This window comes from Schistocerca nitens, chromosome 10 (genome assembly GCF_023898315.1).
Source record: "Schistocerca nitens isolate TAMUIC-IGC-003100 chromosome 10, iqSchNite1.1, whole genome shotgun sequence".
Lineage (NCBI taxonomy): Eukaryota > Metazoa > Arthropoda > Insecta > Orthoptera > Acrididae > Schistocerca > Schistocerca nitens.
The window spans coordinates 125,648,729-125,668,411 of NC_064623.1; the positions used below are offsets into that span (position 1 = coordinate 125,648,729).

At 40.0% G+C, this 19,683-nt stretch overlaps 1 protein-coding gene across 2 annotated transcripts in view; it reads left to right on the forward strand.

The window, feature by feature from the left end:
• Nucleotides 1–19,683, forward strand: part of LOC126210353 (X-ray repair cross-complementing protein 5) — a 167,742-nt gene that overhangs the window by 106,557 nt on the left and 41,502 nt on the right. Inside the window, exons 11-12 of one of the 2 annotated variants that reach the window (XM_049939567.1) lie at nt 2,831–3,097; nt 17,724–17,914. In XM_049939567.1, the coding sequence (XP_049795524.1) occupies nt 2,831–3,097; nt 17,724–17,914 (458 nt within the window). The remainder of the gene's footprint in view (nt 1–2,830; nt 3,098–17,723; nt 17,915–19,683) is intronic. The other variant, XM_049939568.1, reaches the window with a different exon arrangement.

Sequence of the window (19,683 nt, forward strand, 5' to 3'; positions counted from 1 at the left end):
TAGGGTAGATCTCTGCACCGCTAGGTGGCGAGAGCTGCGTATCTGATGAGTCAGTGTGCAGTGTGGCATTCACCTGGGAGGACGTGTTGCATGTCCATAGCGATTTCCGTAATACTCTGTGTTTGGTGTGTGGCGATTTTACGAAGGATCCACGAACAGAACAGCGCATGTGTATCAAATTCTGTGCAAATCTCGGGAAAAGTGCTACAGAGACCCTTACAGTGATTCAGCAAGTGTTTGGGGGACAGAGCATGAGCCGTACACTTGTGTTTGAGTGGCATGCTCGGTTCAGGGTGGGCGTACAGACGTTGAACGTGGTGCTCACACTGGAAAGCCCTTTAGCCAGACAACACCAGACATTGTTGCCAAACTTCAACAATTGGTTCTTGCGGATCGATGTCAAACCATTCGAGACCTTGCGGATGAAGTGGGTATTGGCTACGGAACATGTCAACAAATGTTGACTGATGAATTGGGCATGCATCGTGTCGCTGCTAAATTTGTGCCAAGGATCTGGACTGCCAATCAGAAGGCACAGTGTGTTGAAGTGTGCACGGACCTTCGTCACACCTCATCTGACGATCCAACCTTCTTGTCAAGAGTTATCACCAGCGATGAGAGCTGGCTGTACGGTTATGACCCAAAGACAAAGCAACAATCGTCCCAGTGGAAGAGCCCGAGCTCTCCAAGACCCAAAAAAAATGAGACAAGTGAAGAGCAAAGTGAAGAGCCTGATCACCATTTTCTTTAATACCAAGGGAATTGTGCACAAAGAATTCGTCCCACCCAACCAAACAGCGAATCCCCCGTACCACTGTGACGTTTTGCGACGCCTCCGTGAAAACTTGTGGTGATGACGGCCCGAACTTGGCGTCAAGGGAACTGGCTGCTGCATCGTGACAATGTGCCCTGTCACACATACTTGCTCACCAGAACCTTTTCGGCAAAAAACAACAGGGTGGTTGTACCCCACGCACCGTACTCGCCAGATTTGGCTCCTTGTGACTTCACGCTATTCCCAAAACTGAAAGGCCATCGGTTCGACACTCTGCTTCCAGAAAACTTTTGGCCATTGGCAGAAGCACTAGGACCGATGTGTACATGTGGATGGGAACTACTACGAGGGTGATGGTGACCATTAGTACAAAGGTAAGGTCTTCGACAGATGGCAGCACCAGTCCCAAAAATTTTGGATAGCACCTCGTTTATACTAAATTCCCTCTGCCGTGCACCAAAACGTGGCTTGCGGAGTATAGATGTAGGTGTAGATGGCCCATTTCACACCACTTCAGTGACCATTGCAATTTTTGGATAATGACGCTATGAAATAATTAATGTGTGATTGCTAGGGAGCTGAAAAATTCACAATTTCCATGCAAATTCTGCCTGCTCAGTAAAGCAAGCATAAATTTTTTAGCTGTGTGTTTAAAGCAAATTGCAGCAAAATATGTTGTGAAGCCAATGGATAAATTTTTTGTGGAAAGTGGGTAATAATGAAGATGGTGATGTAATAATACAGGGTGACCTACGGAAACTGACAGTTTTCAAATTGGTGATTAACATCTTGTATTTGATTTGCACAAAAACTAACTCTCAGGTGACAGCCATTGTCCTGATTATAATTTTAAAAAGTTACTTGTAACTCAGGCCAACAGATGGTGGTCAACTAAACCTGCCTTTTCTTTAATGTCAGCCTATGACTGTGTTAAACTTTGGGACTTTTTGTCATAGAAAGAAAAAAAAAAACACAAGCAGACAAGTCTGGTGATCTTAGTGGCCACTGCAGAGCATCCAAACGAAAAATAAACAGTGTTTCTTCACACTGCCACAGGTGCATTTACAGTGTGTGATGATGTACCAGCCTGTTGAAAATAAGTAGTCCTCATGTTCATCTGTTGTCTCCACAATTTTGGCGGAAAGAACACATTCGTGATGTTTATGAAACATTCAACAGTTCCCTGTCACTTACTACTCTGTCAGATTACAATGACAGCAGCAAATGCATGACACACAGTCACATTAGGGAAGCAAAGACATCTCTCATGAATTATGAAAGGCTGTTCAAGGAATGAAAAAGAATAGCTGTGTTTGTTAACTGACCCATTAAAGTGAAAATGTGACTCATTGTTCATAAAATAATGTTACTGTATTTGAGTCATCTTCAAAGATCACATGTGGACACACAGAGAAGTCATCTTGTTTTAAATCCAAATGCAACACTTTCGCCCTACAGACTCACTGCTCATTTGTAGACAGTGTGCATGGAGACATGCAGATCATCTTGGACTTCTGAGATTGCATCTCTCACTGTGACAATGTTTTGAGATGTCCTGTGTTTTTATCATGGCCTGGTGGCTTCTTCTTAAAAATATTTCCCCCTGTTGTGGAAGCTGTAACCCGTCATAGGGTCAAATTGATGTTTGGAGCTGTGCAGTTAATGTAGCCATACTGCATTGACAGACTCCGCATTTAGGACAAAGGTATTGTACATGAACATGCAATACTCTCTCATCCACAGTTCCACTACTGTTGAGTTGGAGAACAGTCCCGAAGTGAACGAGGTATACCGTCTCCCTCCCACCACTGACATCACTTTATTAGCTGTTCTAAAAATGTCCATTTTCCATAGTTCACCCTGTATATTCAGGATCAATTAATCTCATACAGCCCCAAAAATATCACAGTTTATTCTTCTGATTACTGATGTTGGCACTAGAGAAATGTAGGGTGGTTAGATAGTTCCTTGAAAAAAATCACTACAGTTTATTTATGTATTTATTTGTCATATATTCCCATTTGTGATTGTATGTCATAATTGTATCATTCACAGGGGTGCTTTACCAAATGGAACTGAGGCATTTAAATCGGATGAGATAACTAATATAACTCATCACAAATTGTTCAGTTGCATTTCCTACCGTGCCTTACACCCAGGAGAAAAAATACCATCTATGGTGGAAGAAATAAGAGAGTTTGTTACTAGTCCTTTTGTCGATTCAGGGCATGTCAATGACATAATCCTGAAAATGAAAAAGACATTCGACTTGAAGGAAGTAGTGCGGCGCCGGCGTGAAAAGGACTCTACTGACGTGAAACAGTTGAGTGTATATTAGGCAGTTGTTGAAACTAAGTGTAAATAAAAATGTCCTTGCTCTAGGCTTGATAAATGCCACCTGTTTTGAAGTACTTGCATTAATGACAGGTAATATGTCTATCTGGTATGGAAAATATCTAATTCAATAGAATAAGGCAGCGTTCTTTGAGCACTATTAGTATCATTTGCACTGTTTTCTTTGTACCTTTTGTTGGTGTTAATTAGCGTATGCAGCTTTGAATGCATTGCATGTCCTGTAGTTACCTTTATTTTAGTTTACTTAATGTGTAACATTGGTAACAAACTGAATTTTTGTTCTATATAATGTAATTGGATAGATAAAATATCTACTCATCAAGCAGTGGCAGGAGAACATAAATATATAAAAAGTAAGTTTTTGCTTTGCAATCTTTCGGAGCTGGTGGCTCCTTCTTCTAGCAGAAGGGTTGAAGGGGAAGGAAGAGGAGTGAAGGGAAAGGAAATGGAGAGGTTTAGAAAAAGGGGTAGAGTTCAGAAAAGTCTCCCCTAGCTCGGGGTTGTGGGTGACTTTTCTGAACTCTGCCCCTTTTCCTAAACCTCTCCATTTCCTTTCCGTTCACCCCTCTTCCTTCCCCTTCAACCCTTTTGCTGCAAGAAGGAGCCATTGGCTCATCCAATTACATTATATGGTCAAAAATTGATTACTTTCATTGTTGAATTTTTGTCCTGCATATTTAAGTGGATGGATTTACCTAGTTTTTGGATGCTGAGTTCAGAATTCCAGTCATATTTTCTCCATATTTTTAAGTTTCTGAGAGACAAAATAATAAAAATTATGCCCCATTTACTTCCAATATGTGGTGGACATTAATAAAATCAAATTTTAATATACATAATCGAAAAATTATTGAAACCTTTACATAAAATACCAAAACAATCATCATTTTATACAAAAAGCCCCTTGTAGCGTGAAAACAAAGTTGAACATCTGTTTATTTGAAGAAATTGGATCAGAATGCTTATACCTGGAAATGTGTGTGTTGTTCTTTTGGTAGAGTATTATTTTTAGCAATATTATAAAAGGGAAAAACTAGTTTGGAAAGAATAAGGAATTATGAAAATGTTTTCATGGCTTGGTGCTGATGTATTATCAGGATTTGATTATCCTGTTAACAGTAATTACTTCTGTGTGTGTGTGTGTGTGTGTGTGTGTGTGTGTGTGTGTGTGTTTTTGTGTGTGCGCGCGCACGCCCACCAGAGAGAGAGATTTGAAACTCTGTTTTAGAATTGTTAAAGTTGCATATGCCTTTAAACAGTTCCATTACTATTATTTTCCACATCTCTATGTGTATCTTCTTCTGGAATGATATTTCTTTGCTATTGCCATGTAACTTCCTGCAAGCTTTGTGGTGTAGCTCCTTGAATTATTTTTGAGGAATATAAATGTTGAAGGGCGTTCAGGGTGTTTCAAAAAGCACTTTACAGCTTTGAAAATTCATATAAATTAATTCATAGTACACACAGAGGTGATTGTAGTGTCAATTTGTAGGGAAATACATCAAAATTTGTCTCTCATAGTTCGCTAGTGCCAAATCATACTATAGGGAGCACTAGCAGCAGTTGTGTTAAAGAAGCTGCCTGCATGGGACCTGAGTATGCTAGCTGTGTATTTTTGTTTGAAGAATCGAAGTCGGCGACATCAGTTCAGCGTAATTTCTGTACCAAGTACACTAAATATCCTCCTAGTAGGCCTACAATTTGTGAGTAGCATAAATGTTTTGTAGAAACAGGGTGCTTGGTGAGGCATGGGAAATCATCAGGTCGTTGAAGCACATCTGACAATGTCATCGAGCGAGTGAAACAACGTTTTGTCAGCAGCCCTTCGAAATCAACCCAGTGTGCATCTCACAAATTGAAATCTCACATACGACTGTTTGGTGCATGTTGAGAAACCGTTTGCATCTGAAACTGTACAGATTGATGATTGTAAAAGCAATAAAAGCCACTGATAAAATTGCTCGCAAGAACTTCTGTGCTGATATGTTAAATCGATTACATGAGGATGAACATTTCTTGGACAAAATTATTTTTTCCAGCGAGTCGACTTTTCACTTAAGTGGCAAGGTTAACACACGTAACTGCAGGATTTGGGGCAGTGAAAATCTGCATCAAACATTGCAACATGTTCATGATAAGCCTAAACTGAATGTTTTTGTGCATCAAGCAAGAACAAAGTGTACAGTCCCTTTCTATCCATGAAAGAATCATCAATGGGATTGAGTACCTGGATATATTACAACAATTTTTGATACTACAGTTCAGTGAGGATGACCAAGAACAAAATGTTTATTTCATGCAAGATGGTGCACCACCCCACTACCTGGCTGACATCCGGGATTTTCTCAGTCACCGCTTTCCAGGTCAATGGACTGGCAGTGATGCACCAATTGCGTGGCCCCCACATTCCCCAAACCTGACACCATTCTATTTTTTTATGGGGATTCATCAAGGATATCATGGATTGGCAGTGATGCGCCAATTGCGTGGCCCCCACATTCCCCAAACCTGACACCATTCTATTTTTTTTATGGGGATTCATCAAGGATATCATGTTTGTACCTCCTGTGATGTTTTCTAGACCTGCACTCAGAGCAAGAATTTATGCCCCCACTGAGCAAGCTACACCTGCAATGCTACGGTGAGTTTGGGAAAAAATTGATTTCCGATGGGATGTGTGCAAGATAACCCACGGAAGCCACATACAACATCTTTAGTTCAAGTTAAAAATCTTGACGTGTTTCTCTACAAAATAACATTAAACCCAGCACTGTATCTTCTTTCAATAAATTTATATGAATTTTTAAAGTTGTAAAGTGCTTTTTGAAACGCCCTGTACTTCACTGTTTCGTATGTGTAGAGCAGCACATTGAGATTAAATACTTCATATCTCTCTTACACGTTTCTCACTGATCCTCACAGGATTATTGGAAGGTTCACTGGCCAGATTTCAGCCACAGATTAGATCAAGCAGTCTTCTTCTGTTTCAGAACAGCACACGTCCAGTAAAGACCTTAGGCAATTAAATTATGTCTTTAGTATGAGTCCTTTCAGTACTGAAGAAACACACAGTGAGGAATTAGAGAACAAGCCCAGAAAATCATTTGTGTACCAAAAGATCAGACTTGGTGTGGAAACATCTGGAAACATACATGGTGTCCATAAATTATCATTACAGTTTTAGACTATAATAACTTACAAATATGCTATAAAATAATGACAGGTTTTCAACACATAACAGACTAACTCGTAAAGTTTTGTTTCTACCTTCATACATGCCACTGTGTGCACCTTTATTGGCACGGACAACATCCAGTCAGTATTCTGTCTCTGCTCCAGTACCTCCATGGCAACATGTCAGTACAAATGATGCTTTTACAAACCTCATATGTGGAAGTGTAGTGGTGAGAGATCAGGTAATGGTGGTGGCCACAGAGTCGGACTGTCTCATCTAGTTCACCATCCAGAAACTTTGCCCCCAGAAATTTTTGTACATCCAGTGCCCCATATTACTGGAATATGATGTCAGGTTGCACATGTTTCAGTTGTGATGCAGCAAAGTCTCATAACATGTTCAGGTAAATACTGTTAACAGTAGGCTGACTGAAACAGAATGGACCAACGATTCAGCTGTACGTAAGTCTGCACCACACATTGAATTTAGGACTGTCTCTTTGCATTTCTAGTGCAATATGGGGACACAATGATCCTCATATATCCGGGAGAGTGACGGGTCAAACGCAGTCATCCAGAATTAGGTTTTCTGTCGTTTCCCAAATCTGTCAAGACAAATGCTGGGATGGTTCCTGTGAAGTGGCACAGCTGATTTCCTTCTCCATCCTTCCCTATCTGGGCTTGTGCTCTGTCACTAATGACCTCATTGTCGACGTTGCTATATCTGCGAGTAGCCAGATACTGGTGCACTTGAGAAAAACAGGAGAGAAATGATGACAGTGTAAGGTGGTAAGACTGCCTGTGGATGGGACTCAAACTCATGCCGGAGTCGAGCAAAAGCCTGACCGAACGGCAGACCCGACAGCAATAGCAAGTCAATAGCAATGTATCCAACAACAAAGTGCAATGAACTTTCGACACAACACTGTCAACAGGTCAGATAGAAGCCACAATCCGAATCGAGACCAAAGAGGAAAGCCAGTACCAAAGCGAAATCATCGACGAGTAGTCAGTAGTGTGGCGCAGACAGTAAGAAATGCTATCAGGTGAAGTACACGGCTGACTGAGTGATCAAGGTGTGGCAGTATTTATGCTAGTCACAAGGGACACTATTGGCCAGTGTATTCATGTGGTGAGATGGTGGTGCACTCACTAGGCGAGTGCAGCGGTGCGGGGATACTGTCCACGTAACGTCCATCAACGTCCATTTGCTCCATTGGGCTTTCAACTTCCACACAGCCCGATACCAGAGACCTCAGATAACCACTAATCTCCTCCTCCTCCTCCTCCTCGAATGTCTCTGTGATCAAGCAATGCAAGCTTTCACAGCTTATGGGCATTAAGCCATGGTCTGTGGAATATTTCTGTGCCTAATGTTCACCTCCTAATGCTCGAGACATCGTAGAGATTGTAAAGACTCACATACCAGGTTCATACTTAAACAAGCTTGACAAGCTGAACTGTTTATGTGTATCGACGCAACTGTTGGCGTATGACATCATCAGATCACTACTTAAGATCATGGTGTCACATCTATGGATCTTACATTGGGGAAGAGTTGGCACTATTTGCTTTATGTAGTTATAAAGCCCACAGCTTGTCTAATTTCAATCCTTCTCCTTTTCCATTAAAGTTGGTTTTGTCCTTTTGACTTCTTTTGATCAGATCTTGGTAAAATAATAGTATTGGAGTGGAGAAACAAATTTGTTGTTTCCCTTGTCCTAGTGCATGATCTGCTATTGCTGGTTTATCTATGTTCGCCAGAAGACAGGTGCTCTTGTGTTGTGTAAGACAGGTGTTAATGCTTCTTTTAGTAGTTCCTATGTGCAAGAGATTTTATATATTGCTGCTGTGGCAAGCGGTGGGCGTAGGTCCTTTACAGTGTTCAAATATTCGAGTGCCTTCCTTGTTCGTTTAAACATTGTGTCAATACTGTGTCTTGTTTATACATTGCTGAGATGATCTGCAGCTGTTGTTACAGATGGGATGAAAACTTTTCCTTTAGTTGGTTCTTTTTCACTAGACGCTCTAGATATTTCAAGATGCAGTGCCCTCATTATCACTTTGCCAGAATAGCCATTTCTTCTTAACGTAGTTCTCCTCCTAGTACTATGGGTTACAGATTATTTTAGCCTAGTCCATCAGTGTTGTAATCGCTCCTCTTTTGTACTTGGGATTGGGATTGTAATTTTTGTGAAAGTCTCTGTCTGTTTGAGTGGGCTTCTGCAGACTTTGTGCTCTGAAGTTCTGTTGGGTTTTCTGAGCAATTCTACATGAAAATAAAATTTTACGTTCTTTCTCTTTTTCCATAGAGGACTTTATATTGGAATTAACATGTATCATTCAGAAAATTTAGGAATTCCGAGAGCTCATTTTCTCAATGAGGCCATATAACAAAAATCTTTATAAACCAGGCGACACTCAGAGCTCTCTCCTGTGGCATCCACATAAAAAAGCTTTGATTTGTCTTGTCACATGTTGAAAACCAGCTGTTATTATGGAAATTTTTGTTTTTCTTAATGAATCTTTATTTATTCATCATCAACATCAACTTTTTCTCCTTCAAATTAATCTCTCTCTGATAAAATACACTGTGGCTGCACTTCCTCCAATCTTGGAAGCACTTCCGGAACTCATTTCTCATTATGGTGTTCAGTTTCTTCAGTGATCCTGTTTTTATTTCATCAGTGATGGTAAAACAGTGCCCTTTCATGGTTCACTTCAACCTCAGGAATAGAAAGAAGTTGCAGGGGCTATGTCCGGCAAATGCGTGGCTGAGTCATTAAAACAGATTTTTTTGCCAAAAGATCGTGAACAATCATTGAGACTTGAGCAGGAGCATTATCGTGATGCAAATTTCACGATTGGTTTTGGCACAATTTTGGTAGTTTTCTTCAGATTGCTTCACACAAACAGGCACATAACTTCCTATTTGTATTCCTTATAGACTATATGATCATAAGGCAGGAACTCATGATGCACTGTCCCACTGTAATCGAAGAAAACAGTGAGAAGAACCTTCAGATGTGGTCAAGCTTGTCATTCTTTTCGATCTTTGCCCTTTAGGCAATTTACATTGGGACAATTTGGCCTTGCTTTCAACATCATGCTCATATACCCATGTTTCATCACCTGTTATAACATTCTTTAGAAGTTCTGGATCATTGTTGACTTCAGTCAGCAATCCTGTGCAATGTCCACGCAATGTCATTTTTGGTCAAAATTCAACAGTTTCGGAACAAACATTGCTGTTAAATGTTTCGTGCCAGAAACATCGGAAAAGATTTCTTGGCACGAGCCAAAGAACATGCCAACATCATCACCAACCTCTCGACCTTCTTTGAAATGTTTATACCACTTGTAAACTCTTGTCTTACTCCTAATAGATTTGCCAAAAGCCACAGTCAACATTTCAAATACGGAGCTGGATTTTATTCAAGTTTTCAAGCAAAATTTAATGCAAATTGTTTGATCTATCTTTTTCAAAAGTAAAAATTTGCTGACGTCATTCAAAAGCACGTATAACCTTTTCAACTGCCAACAAGAAACTATTCAAAACAGCTGAAAATGCAGACAGTCATTGACAACATGTGTACCAAAAAGTTAATTTTTTTTTTAATTAAGAAATTCCTTTTGCTTTTTGATCACACCTTGAACAGCATTGTTTTAACAGGTTTTTCCACCTCTTCCTCACAATCATATGAAAGATGTTCATGTAAAAACATTGTTTAGGTAGTTAGCAAGTAGAGAATGTGCACTGTGTGTGCTGTGATTTTAGTCTGTGCAGAAACAATGTGAGGAGCTGAGCACAGGACATTGGCAAGACAGAATGCTGTCAGCAGTCTCTACCTGTTCTGAAAGTGGCATTTGTACTCTGCTGATAATGTGAACACTTGGAAACAATTGATAGAAAGCTGAAGAGAAATGTCATACTGACTTTTGTCTCCTGGGATTCAGTTCAGATACGTGGTTCTGAGTAATGAGAGATTTGCCACCAAGCATTGTAAATGTTAAGCATGAGAACAATGAAATACAGAAGAGTTCTCTAAAAAGGCAGATACGCCATTTTGTAGTGAGATAGCATAAATGTGAGCTCTCTTACAGCCTTCAACAATCTGCAGCTAGAAATGAAGTCCCACGACACAATTAGTGTCACTGCATAAGAGGTCCACTGCATCAAGAAGACATGAGAAGGCAGTCGTAAATCTTCATTAAGGTAAAAACAACATTGAGATGACAGCAGTCGAAAAGTAAGGACTTAGTTAAGATCTGTAACTAGGGACCTTTTTATATCACTTCAATAGTTATTAAAATCTAAAGCTGTAAATATAATTTATGGACACCTTGTATTCCCATCATTTGGAACGAGCACTTCCTAATTGAAAAGATGAGGCAGGCTAGCTGTAGACTGACAGAAATGGAGTGAGAAAAGTCGAGAGCTGGTCATGCTGCCTGATAGGCTCGAGGAGGTTAAGAGTTTGTCCACAGAGGACGGAATGAAAACTTTTACTCCACTAAATAAGTACATGTTGTGTGAAACTTCATCACTTTAATTAATTTCATTGGCATAAAATTAACTGAAGTTAGGTAGTGGGCATGAAATCAGTGAAGATGTGGTGACATAAAATGACATCAGTGAAATAACAACAATAAATGTTGAACTCTATAAGCTTCCCTTATTGCGTAGAGTGGCTCAGTAAATATGATTTTATGCTCTATCCATCTGTCTACTGAATCTACAGCATAGGTTATAAAGTTCAGTAATGAAGGGGGAAGTACGATATTTTATTAAACTTAATTCTTCTTCTTCTTCTTCTTCTTCCTCTTCTTATTTGCCCAGGACTTTCCTGTGTAAGAAGTTCCTGTTATGCTTTTATGTTGAATTAAGTGGTCAGGTAATTTACTTTTCCTTGTCCATAACATGTTGATTAATGTCCTTTTCTTTTAGTACTTGTTGATTTGATTTTCTTTCAGCTCAGCATACTTTTGTGGCTCTTCTCCATATCTACACCTCCCTCGAATAAATTGTTTTTCCTTTCTTGTTTCCCCAGAGTACACCCTCGCAACCATAATTTAAAATGTTCCCACTAAGTATCTTGATGAACTTCTTTCTTTTTCGTATATTAAGATTGCTGTTTGCTAACAAATTACTTATGATAGCGTGTTTGGCTGTGACAGTTCTTCTTTTAATATCCGTCATACTTCTATTCTCATCTGTTTTTGTACTTTTCTACTTGCATTAGTAATGCATTTTCTATTTTAACATTTACACTTACTTGTCTATCTGATTTATCTATAACCATTATTTAGTCTTAATTGAGTTTAATTTCAGTTTGTAGTTGTCCAGTGCTTGAGACAACATATTTAATATATAGTTATATCTAAAAACAAAGATGATGTAACTTACCAAACGAAAGCATTGCTATGTTAATAGAGACACTTAACAAACACAAACACACACACAAAATTCAAGCTTTTGCAACCCATGGTTGCTTCATCAGGAAAGAGGGAAGGAGAGGGAAAGACGAAAGGATGTGGGTTTTAAGGGAGAGGGTAAGGAGTCATTCCAATCCCGGGAGTGGAAAGACTTACCTTAGGGGGGAAAAGGGACAGGTATACACTCGCGCACGCACACACACACACACACACACACACACACACACACACACACACACATATATCCATCCGCACATATACAGACACAAGCTGACATATGTAAAGGCAAAGAGTTTGGGCAGAGATGTCAGTCGAGGCGGAAGTACAGAGGCAAAGATGTTGTTGAATGACAGGTGAGGTAGGGGCGGCGGCAACTTGAAATTAGCGGAGGTTGAGGCCTGGTGGGTAACAGGAAGAGAGGAATTTGCCCTTCAATATATCCTCTCTTCCCGTTACCCACCAGGCCTCAACCTCCGCTAATTTCAAGTTGCCGCCGCCCCTACCTCACATGTCATTCAACAACATCTTTGCCTCTGTACTTCCGCCTCGACTGACATCTCTGCCCAAACTCTTTGCCTTTACGTATGTCTGCTTGTGTCTGTATATGTGCGGATGGATATATGTGTGTGTGTGTGTGTGTGTGTGTGTGTGTGTGTGTGTGTGTGCGCGCGCGAGTGTATACCTGTCCCTTTTCCCCCCTAAGGTAAGTCTTTCCGCTCCCGGGATTGGAATGACTCCTTACAATCTCCCTTAAAACCCACATCCTTTCGTCTTTCCCTCTCCTTCCCTCTTTCCTGATAAAGCAACCGTAGGTTGCGAAAGCTTGAATTTTGTGTGTGTGTTTGTGTTTGTTAGTGTCTCTATCAACATACCAACGCTTTCGTTTGCTAAGTTACATCATCTTTGTTTTTAGATACATTTTTCCCATGTGGAATGTTTCCCTCTATTATATTAATATATAGTTAGTCTTTATCAGAATCTGCTAAGAGTGCTGTTTCATCAGCATATGGAATACAGTGTGTTTGTGTACCATCAGTATTAACCCCCCTTTGTTGCTGCTGTTCATTGTTTGTATTGGCCTTTCTTAACATAAATTAAGTAAATATGGAGACAGAGGACAGCCATGTCAGACACATTTTCATATTCTAGCCTCTTTCTTAATCCCATTGATACCTATTTCTGTCTGCCTCCGTAGCACAGGGGTATCGTTACTGCCTACCATGCAAGGGGCCTGGGTTCGATTCCTGGCAGGGGACTGGATGTTGTGTGTCCTTCACCATCATTTTCATCATCATTGACATGCAAGTCGCTGAAGTGGTGTCGACTAAAAAGACTTGCAATATGGCGGCCGAACCCCGAAGGGGTATCCCGGCCAATAAATGCCATACGATCATTCCATTTAATTTCTGTACTCTGATTTTTGTAGAGATTGAGAATCATCTTCTCTCTTCAGTCTACTCCAGTTCTATTCTGTTATGTCATCCAACCCACTCGTTAAATGCCTTCTATAGGTGAATGAATGTGGCAGACATATCCTATTTTGTCTCAATTCTTCTTTCTAAAATCATTCACAGTGCCATAATTGCTTTCCTGGTTCCTTTTCCTTTTTTAAATTCTGACTGGTTCTCTCTTAAATGATGGTCAGTCTTTTATAAGTTACAGTACAGGGCTCCATAAAGGATTAATTTGTTTTCAGAGTTCTGTATTTTCTAAAGTAGTGCATTTACAAATATGACTGATGCATGAATAGAACCATAAATTCACTGAGTTTACATTTTGACCAACACTTACCATTAACGAGTGTGGTGCGTTGGCAAAATGGTGACATGGTGAGAAAAGAGTTTTTGTGTGTCGAAATATGCAAGATGTTTACCTATTACAACATTGCACTGCACATTCAGAAGGAATTGTGAAAAAGAGCATTTTGCATTGATATAGACAGTTTAGACACAATGGTTGTCTCCATAAACAGAAAAGTACTGGTCAACTGAGTGTGCCAGATGCGACTGTGAAAAAGGTGAGGGAAAGTTTCGTATGCAGTCCAAAAAAATCAACAGTCTGTGCAAGCCACCGTCACATCTGCAGGTTGTGCTACAATTAAAACTGGAAGATTATGGCCAGTAACTTCAGTTTTGCATCACAATGCAGAAAGCACTTGAGGACAAACATTTTGCTTCCGAGCTAATTTTCAGCGACGAAGAAACTTTCAATTTATCTGGAATGATTAATTGTTAAAATGTGAGAGTATGAGGCACTGAAAAATCCTTATGAAACAGTGACACATGAATGAGATTCACTAAAGGTTAATGTTTTGTGTACAGTGCCACAGACAAAGAAGCTATATGGTCCATTTTTCTTCTGTGAGAAGACTATGACAGGTACCTTGTACCTAGATATGTTGTAGTTCTGGTTGTTTCCACAACAGACTACTCATTCCAAAAATTTCACCTTGCAACAAGACAGGACACTTCTCATTGGAGCATCGATGTTTGTCGCTACCTAAACGATGGACATCCACATTGCTAGATTGGGCGCAGAGGTGAAGATAATGTGGTTCTGTTCCCTTGATTGGCCAGGTCACGTGACCTAATGCCTTGTGCTGTGGATCTTGTTTATGTACCTCTAGAGTCAAGAACACTGAAGCAGCTCAGAGAAAGCATCTATGGTGCTTTGATGACCATTGATAGGCTGTTGCTACATAAGGTATGGAACAAACTTGACTATCAGTTGGATGTGTATTGTGTGACCAGAGGGGCGTTTGCGGAAAATTTGTGTAGTGCTAAATGCAATCTTGATGAGGTTAGAGTTCTGTTCACACTTCAGTCTTATTTGTAGATGGAAATTGTACAGCTTTGAAAATGAGTGAATCATTTATAGTAGCCTTGTATATTCAGAACTACTTCAAAGTGTGAAACCGTGTGGCAGTCTGGGACTCAAATATGAACCCTTGTCTGGGTGGGCAATGCTCTTATCAACTGAAGTAGCCAGGCCAACTTTTACAAACTGAGATGAGTATTGGCAAAAATCCACATTGATCCAGGAACGATTAGTTTGTGTCTATACCAGTTAAGGATCACATTATTTTACATCAGGTTATTAACTTTGGTCTATGGTGACCATCTGCTGACCTAAGTACAAGCAATTTTTCCATCACATTGAGCCAGCATATGTAAATATTATACAGTTAAAATGAGCAACCAAACAAGCCTCGTCATTATGACTCTGTAGGGTCAACATGTCTGTTAGAATAGTTTATTTGGTTATAATAGAGGGAAACATTCCACGTAGGAAAAATATATCTAAAAACAAGGATGATGTGACTTACCAAATGAAAGTGCTGGCAGGTCGACAGACACGCAAACAAACACAAACATACACACAAAATTCAAGCTTTCGCAACAAACTGTTGCCTCATCAGGAAAGAGGGAAAGATGAAAGGATGTGGGTTTTAAGGGAGAGGGTAAGGAGTCATTCCAATCCCGGGAGCGGAAAGACTTACCTTAGGGGGAAAAAAGGACGGGTATACACTCGCACACACACACACATGTCCATCCACACATATACAGACACAAGCAGACATATTTAAACATGTTAGGTTAGGTTAGGTTAGGTTAGGTTAGGTTATGACTCCTTACCCTCTCCCTTAAAACCCACATCCTTTCGTCTTTCCCTCTCCTTCCCTCTTTCCTGATGAGGCAACAGTTTGTTGCGAAAGCTTGAATTTTGTGTGTATGTTTGTGTTTGTTTGTGTGTCTGTCGACCTGCCAGCACTTTCATTTGGTAAGTCACATCATCCTTGTTTTTAGATATAGAATAGTTTATTTGGTATTTATAGTTTTACATAATAATGAGAAAGTTTGTTTGGCATGATGTAATCAAAAAATTGGCCTCAGATCTGGAGATGGTCATTGTATACTGAAATTAATAACTAGATGTCAAATATAGTGCTCTGTAATTGGAATAAATACAAAATATTCAGGCTGACCAGTGGATCATGTCACACATCATGTCGAGAGTACAAGGTTCGAGTCCTGGCCTTGCATACTGTCTTAAACTGTCAGGAAGTCTCACAGGACTGCACACTCTGCTGTAAAGTGGAAGATTTGTTCTAGATATGTTGCGTTGATTCAAGTTAAGTGCTAGCTTTTACGTTGTTAAGCCACCTCCACAAGTTGTGCAGCAGTTTTGCTGCTTATCTGATTGAAATTTCTCGTTTGGCCTCACTGGATGTCATTTGAGACCTTCACACTACAGAAAAATTATGAAATGTTCCTGCTAATTGAACATAGTGCCTCTGCATCAGTAGCTGTGATGTTAATCACTACACAAATGAACTTTTGTACCATATTTCCATTCTGGCTCACATCACAGTTTCACTTTAATGGTTGATGCTTGTCTCAGTACAGTGTCTGTTCATCATTGTTCTTAGCAGAGCACTTTCCTGTTTTAAAGGCTCTCAAAAAGTGTAACACATTACATGGCCCAAAGAAATGGCAGTAATACTGACTGATAGAAAAAAATAATCTTGAGAAATCTAAACCATTAAAATAATCTAATTGAAGAAACAAGAAATAAGGCTAGAGTTTTGCAAAAGAAGTAGATTGTAGGCTTTACACAGGCAAGACAAGCTGGGCAAAGGGGCATCCAGATCACAAGAAACATCAAACACCCCCAAAAACTGTTGTGGGACAAATTAAAAACAGCTCTGGAAGAATGGATGAAAGAAAGGCAGCAGACAGCAAAAGGAGTCATCGCAAAATAATATATATTAATGGTGCGCCACACTAGTGATCAGATTACCAGTCTCTCCTAATTTCATATGCACTGTGACTGTGCAACATGATAATGAGAAAGCAATTGCGACTGACACCATGAATGTCTGTTGACCCTTTGTAAACAGTCATAGAAGGTCTTTTAAACGATGTTCAATGCTGGGGACATCCAGTGAATTTGATTGCAAGAATTTTAGTAAATTGAACACTAGGGTAAGTAGTTTAACTAAAGGCATACTACTGTCAATTCACAATAACAGATGACACCACGTGTTGGTTCACTGAGGGTAACAAAACTGTGGACCACGTGTTACTGGACTGTAGCAGCTTGGATAGGCAGAGAAACATGCTACTGAAAAGTGTAATAATGAAGACAGTAACTGGCCAACTGGCAAGAGTGAACTTGTACAACTCATTTTTGAAAGGCTTCTATAAATTGTGTGATGCAATAGAATTTTCACATACATGAATTTCAGTCACCATTTGCAAAACAAGCTCTGTGCTAATTTTAAGGCAATAAATAATGTAAGAGGTTACTACACAATATTTAAAATAACTGTTTTGTATCTGTAATAAATGTTGTAATTAATTAACTGAAGCATGAAGTATTATCCTGTGTAATGGATAATGTTAATAATAATAATAATAAGTACATATTCTGTTGCAAAATATAGAATTAAAGTCTAAAATTTTCTGTGCTTCATGTAAAAATTGTTATGTACAATTTTTTGTGCAGTGAGATGTGTTCACATGGCTGGATGGTACAAGTGTGTTCATGAAAGCTAGAGAATTGTATTGGTATCATGGTTCATCACATTAGATTAATCATTCATGAAGATCAGGCTCAAACATCTTCCATTTTTCCTGGTTTGTTTGTCAGATTATTCCCAAATAATGTGTGTCTGGACTGTTTGACTTAACAAGAGGGCCACGCTGCAACGTACCTCTGAAAAAAGAGGCACCCAGGTTTGAAAATCTCAGTTGCTTGAAGTTCCACAATTTCCAGTGGCCAGTGTATAAGCCTTTATGGAATAATGATGACACCTAGATAAGGTGGTGGTCACTACAGTATTGGTGTCCTTCCTTCTTCTCCTTTCCATATGTTATAAGAATGTATGTGAAGAATAAAATTGTTTGTTCGTTAATTTAAATGCTACATGTTTTTTTAAACTCATAGTGACTTATGAATTCATGAAAAAATGTTTCAACAGAGCAGTTACAAATGGCACAGAATCTGAGAAACCAAAGGATTTTGACCAGCCTGGAACATCTGCTATGAGCAGTTCACAAGCAGCGAAGCCAAGTGGGTTTTTAGCTCACGGTAGAGTGAAGGTGGTTGGAACCACAAACCCGGAGAGCGATTTCCAGGAATTACTAAGTCAAGGAGAACCATTCTCCCAAGGTATGAAAGTTTTACATACTATACTACCTTCCTAAACAGCTGTCTCCCAAATATTGTTCCTCACTGTATGTCCTGTACATGATTTGTAATTTCAAGTACATCTGTACTTTGTAAACAAACTTACACTCACACAGTCTGTTCTGATTCACCCGCTATGTGATCAAAAGCATCTGGACCCCTATTAATGGACATTAACACGGTATCCAGCCTTCTCCTTTACGACAGCCAGAACTCGCTCAGGAACTATCAGTGAGGTGTCCAAATGTCTGCGGAGGACTAGGAATCCATTCTTCCTCGAGGGCCGAACCTAAAGAGGGTCATAAAGTTGGATGTTGGGGTCTCTAGCAAAACTGACGTAACTCGTCCCAAAAGTTTTCCATTGGGTTCACAGGCCAGTCCATTTTAGGAATGTTGTTGACCACAAACCTATGCCTCAGAGACGTTGCTTTCTGACAGGGTGCATTGTCATCCATATGCAAACAGTTGCCATCTCCAAACTATTCCTTTACTGTATGCAGTATAATGCTTCAAAATGTGTTCATATCCTTCTCCATTGTAGTGTTTCCTTAATTGTAATAAGGGACCCACCCTGTAATCATAAAAAACATCACCAAACAGTGACACCACCTACTCCGTGCTTCACTGTTGGCACTACGCATGACAGAACGTAATGTTCTCCGTGAATTTGCCAACCCGAGGTCTCCCATCAGATTGTGAGAGGGTACTGCATGATTCAGCAAGGGTACAGAGTAATTTATCTCCCCAAATGACTCATTTCCAGTCATCCACAGTCCAGTGGCACCGCTCTTTACAGCACCTCAAGTATCGCTTAGTAGTGACTACAGAAATGTGTGGCTTATGAGGAGCTACTCAACCATTTTACCCCATTCTTTTTGACTCCCTGTGCACAGTCATTAACTGGACTGCTGGTAGCACTTCAGAACTCGAGAGTGGTTCCTTCTGATTTTATATGATTTTTATAGCCACCCTCTGCAGTTCTCAATAGTCTATCCATCAGTATGTGAGGTCTCCCGGACTTGGGTTGTTCTTTCACATTTCCACTTCACATTCAACTTTGACAATATTAGAAGGGCATAAATGTCCTTGATGCATTTGTTACTCAAGTGACGTATGATGACCAGTCCACGTTCGAAATCACTGAGCTCTCCTGTCAGCCTTTAGTGTGTTACTGCTTTGCAAAAGAAGTGGATTGTAGACTTTACATAGGTTAAAGCTCACTTATTTTAATTGGTAGTCTGCCTCTCTTGACAGCTAGCAGTCAATTCTGCACTACGAGGGTAATCCCAAAAGTAAGGTCTCCTGTTTTTTTATAAGTACAGAACTCTATTTGTGTGGCAGTTGGTCACATTGGTATGAAGAGTGCTTCACGTGCTGTGTGTCATGCAAATGCCGCACTGAGGTGCTCAGTCTTGGCTCGGCAGCCGTTGAGAATGGAGCTCCCGTCGGATGTTATTGCCAAGTGCGAATTGCGCACAGTTGTTCAGTTTTTGAACGCAAAGGGCACTGCGCCAATTGAAATCCATCGCCAATTGACGGAAGAGGATGGATGTCCAAAATGTTCGTAAGTGGTGTAGAGAGTTTGCAGCTGGTCGGACCGAAATTCATGACAAACAGAGGAGCGGGAGACCGTCAATTTCTGAGGGGACAATGTTGAAGGTTGAGCAAAGCTTGCGTGAAGATCGGCGGATCACCCTGGATGATCTCTGCACGTTGCATCCTGAGGTTTCCCGAAGCACCGCTTACAGAAT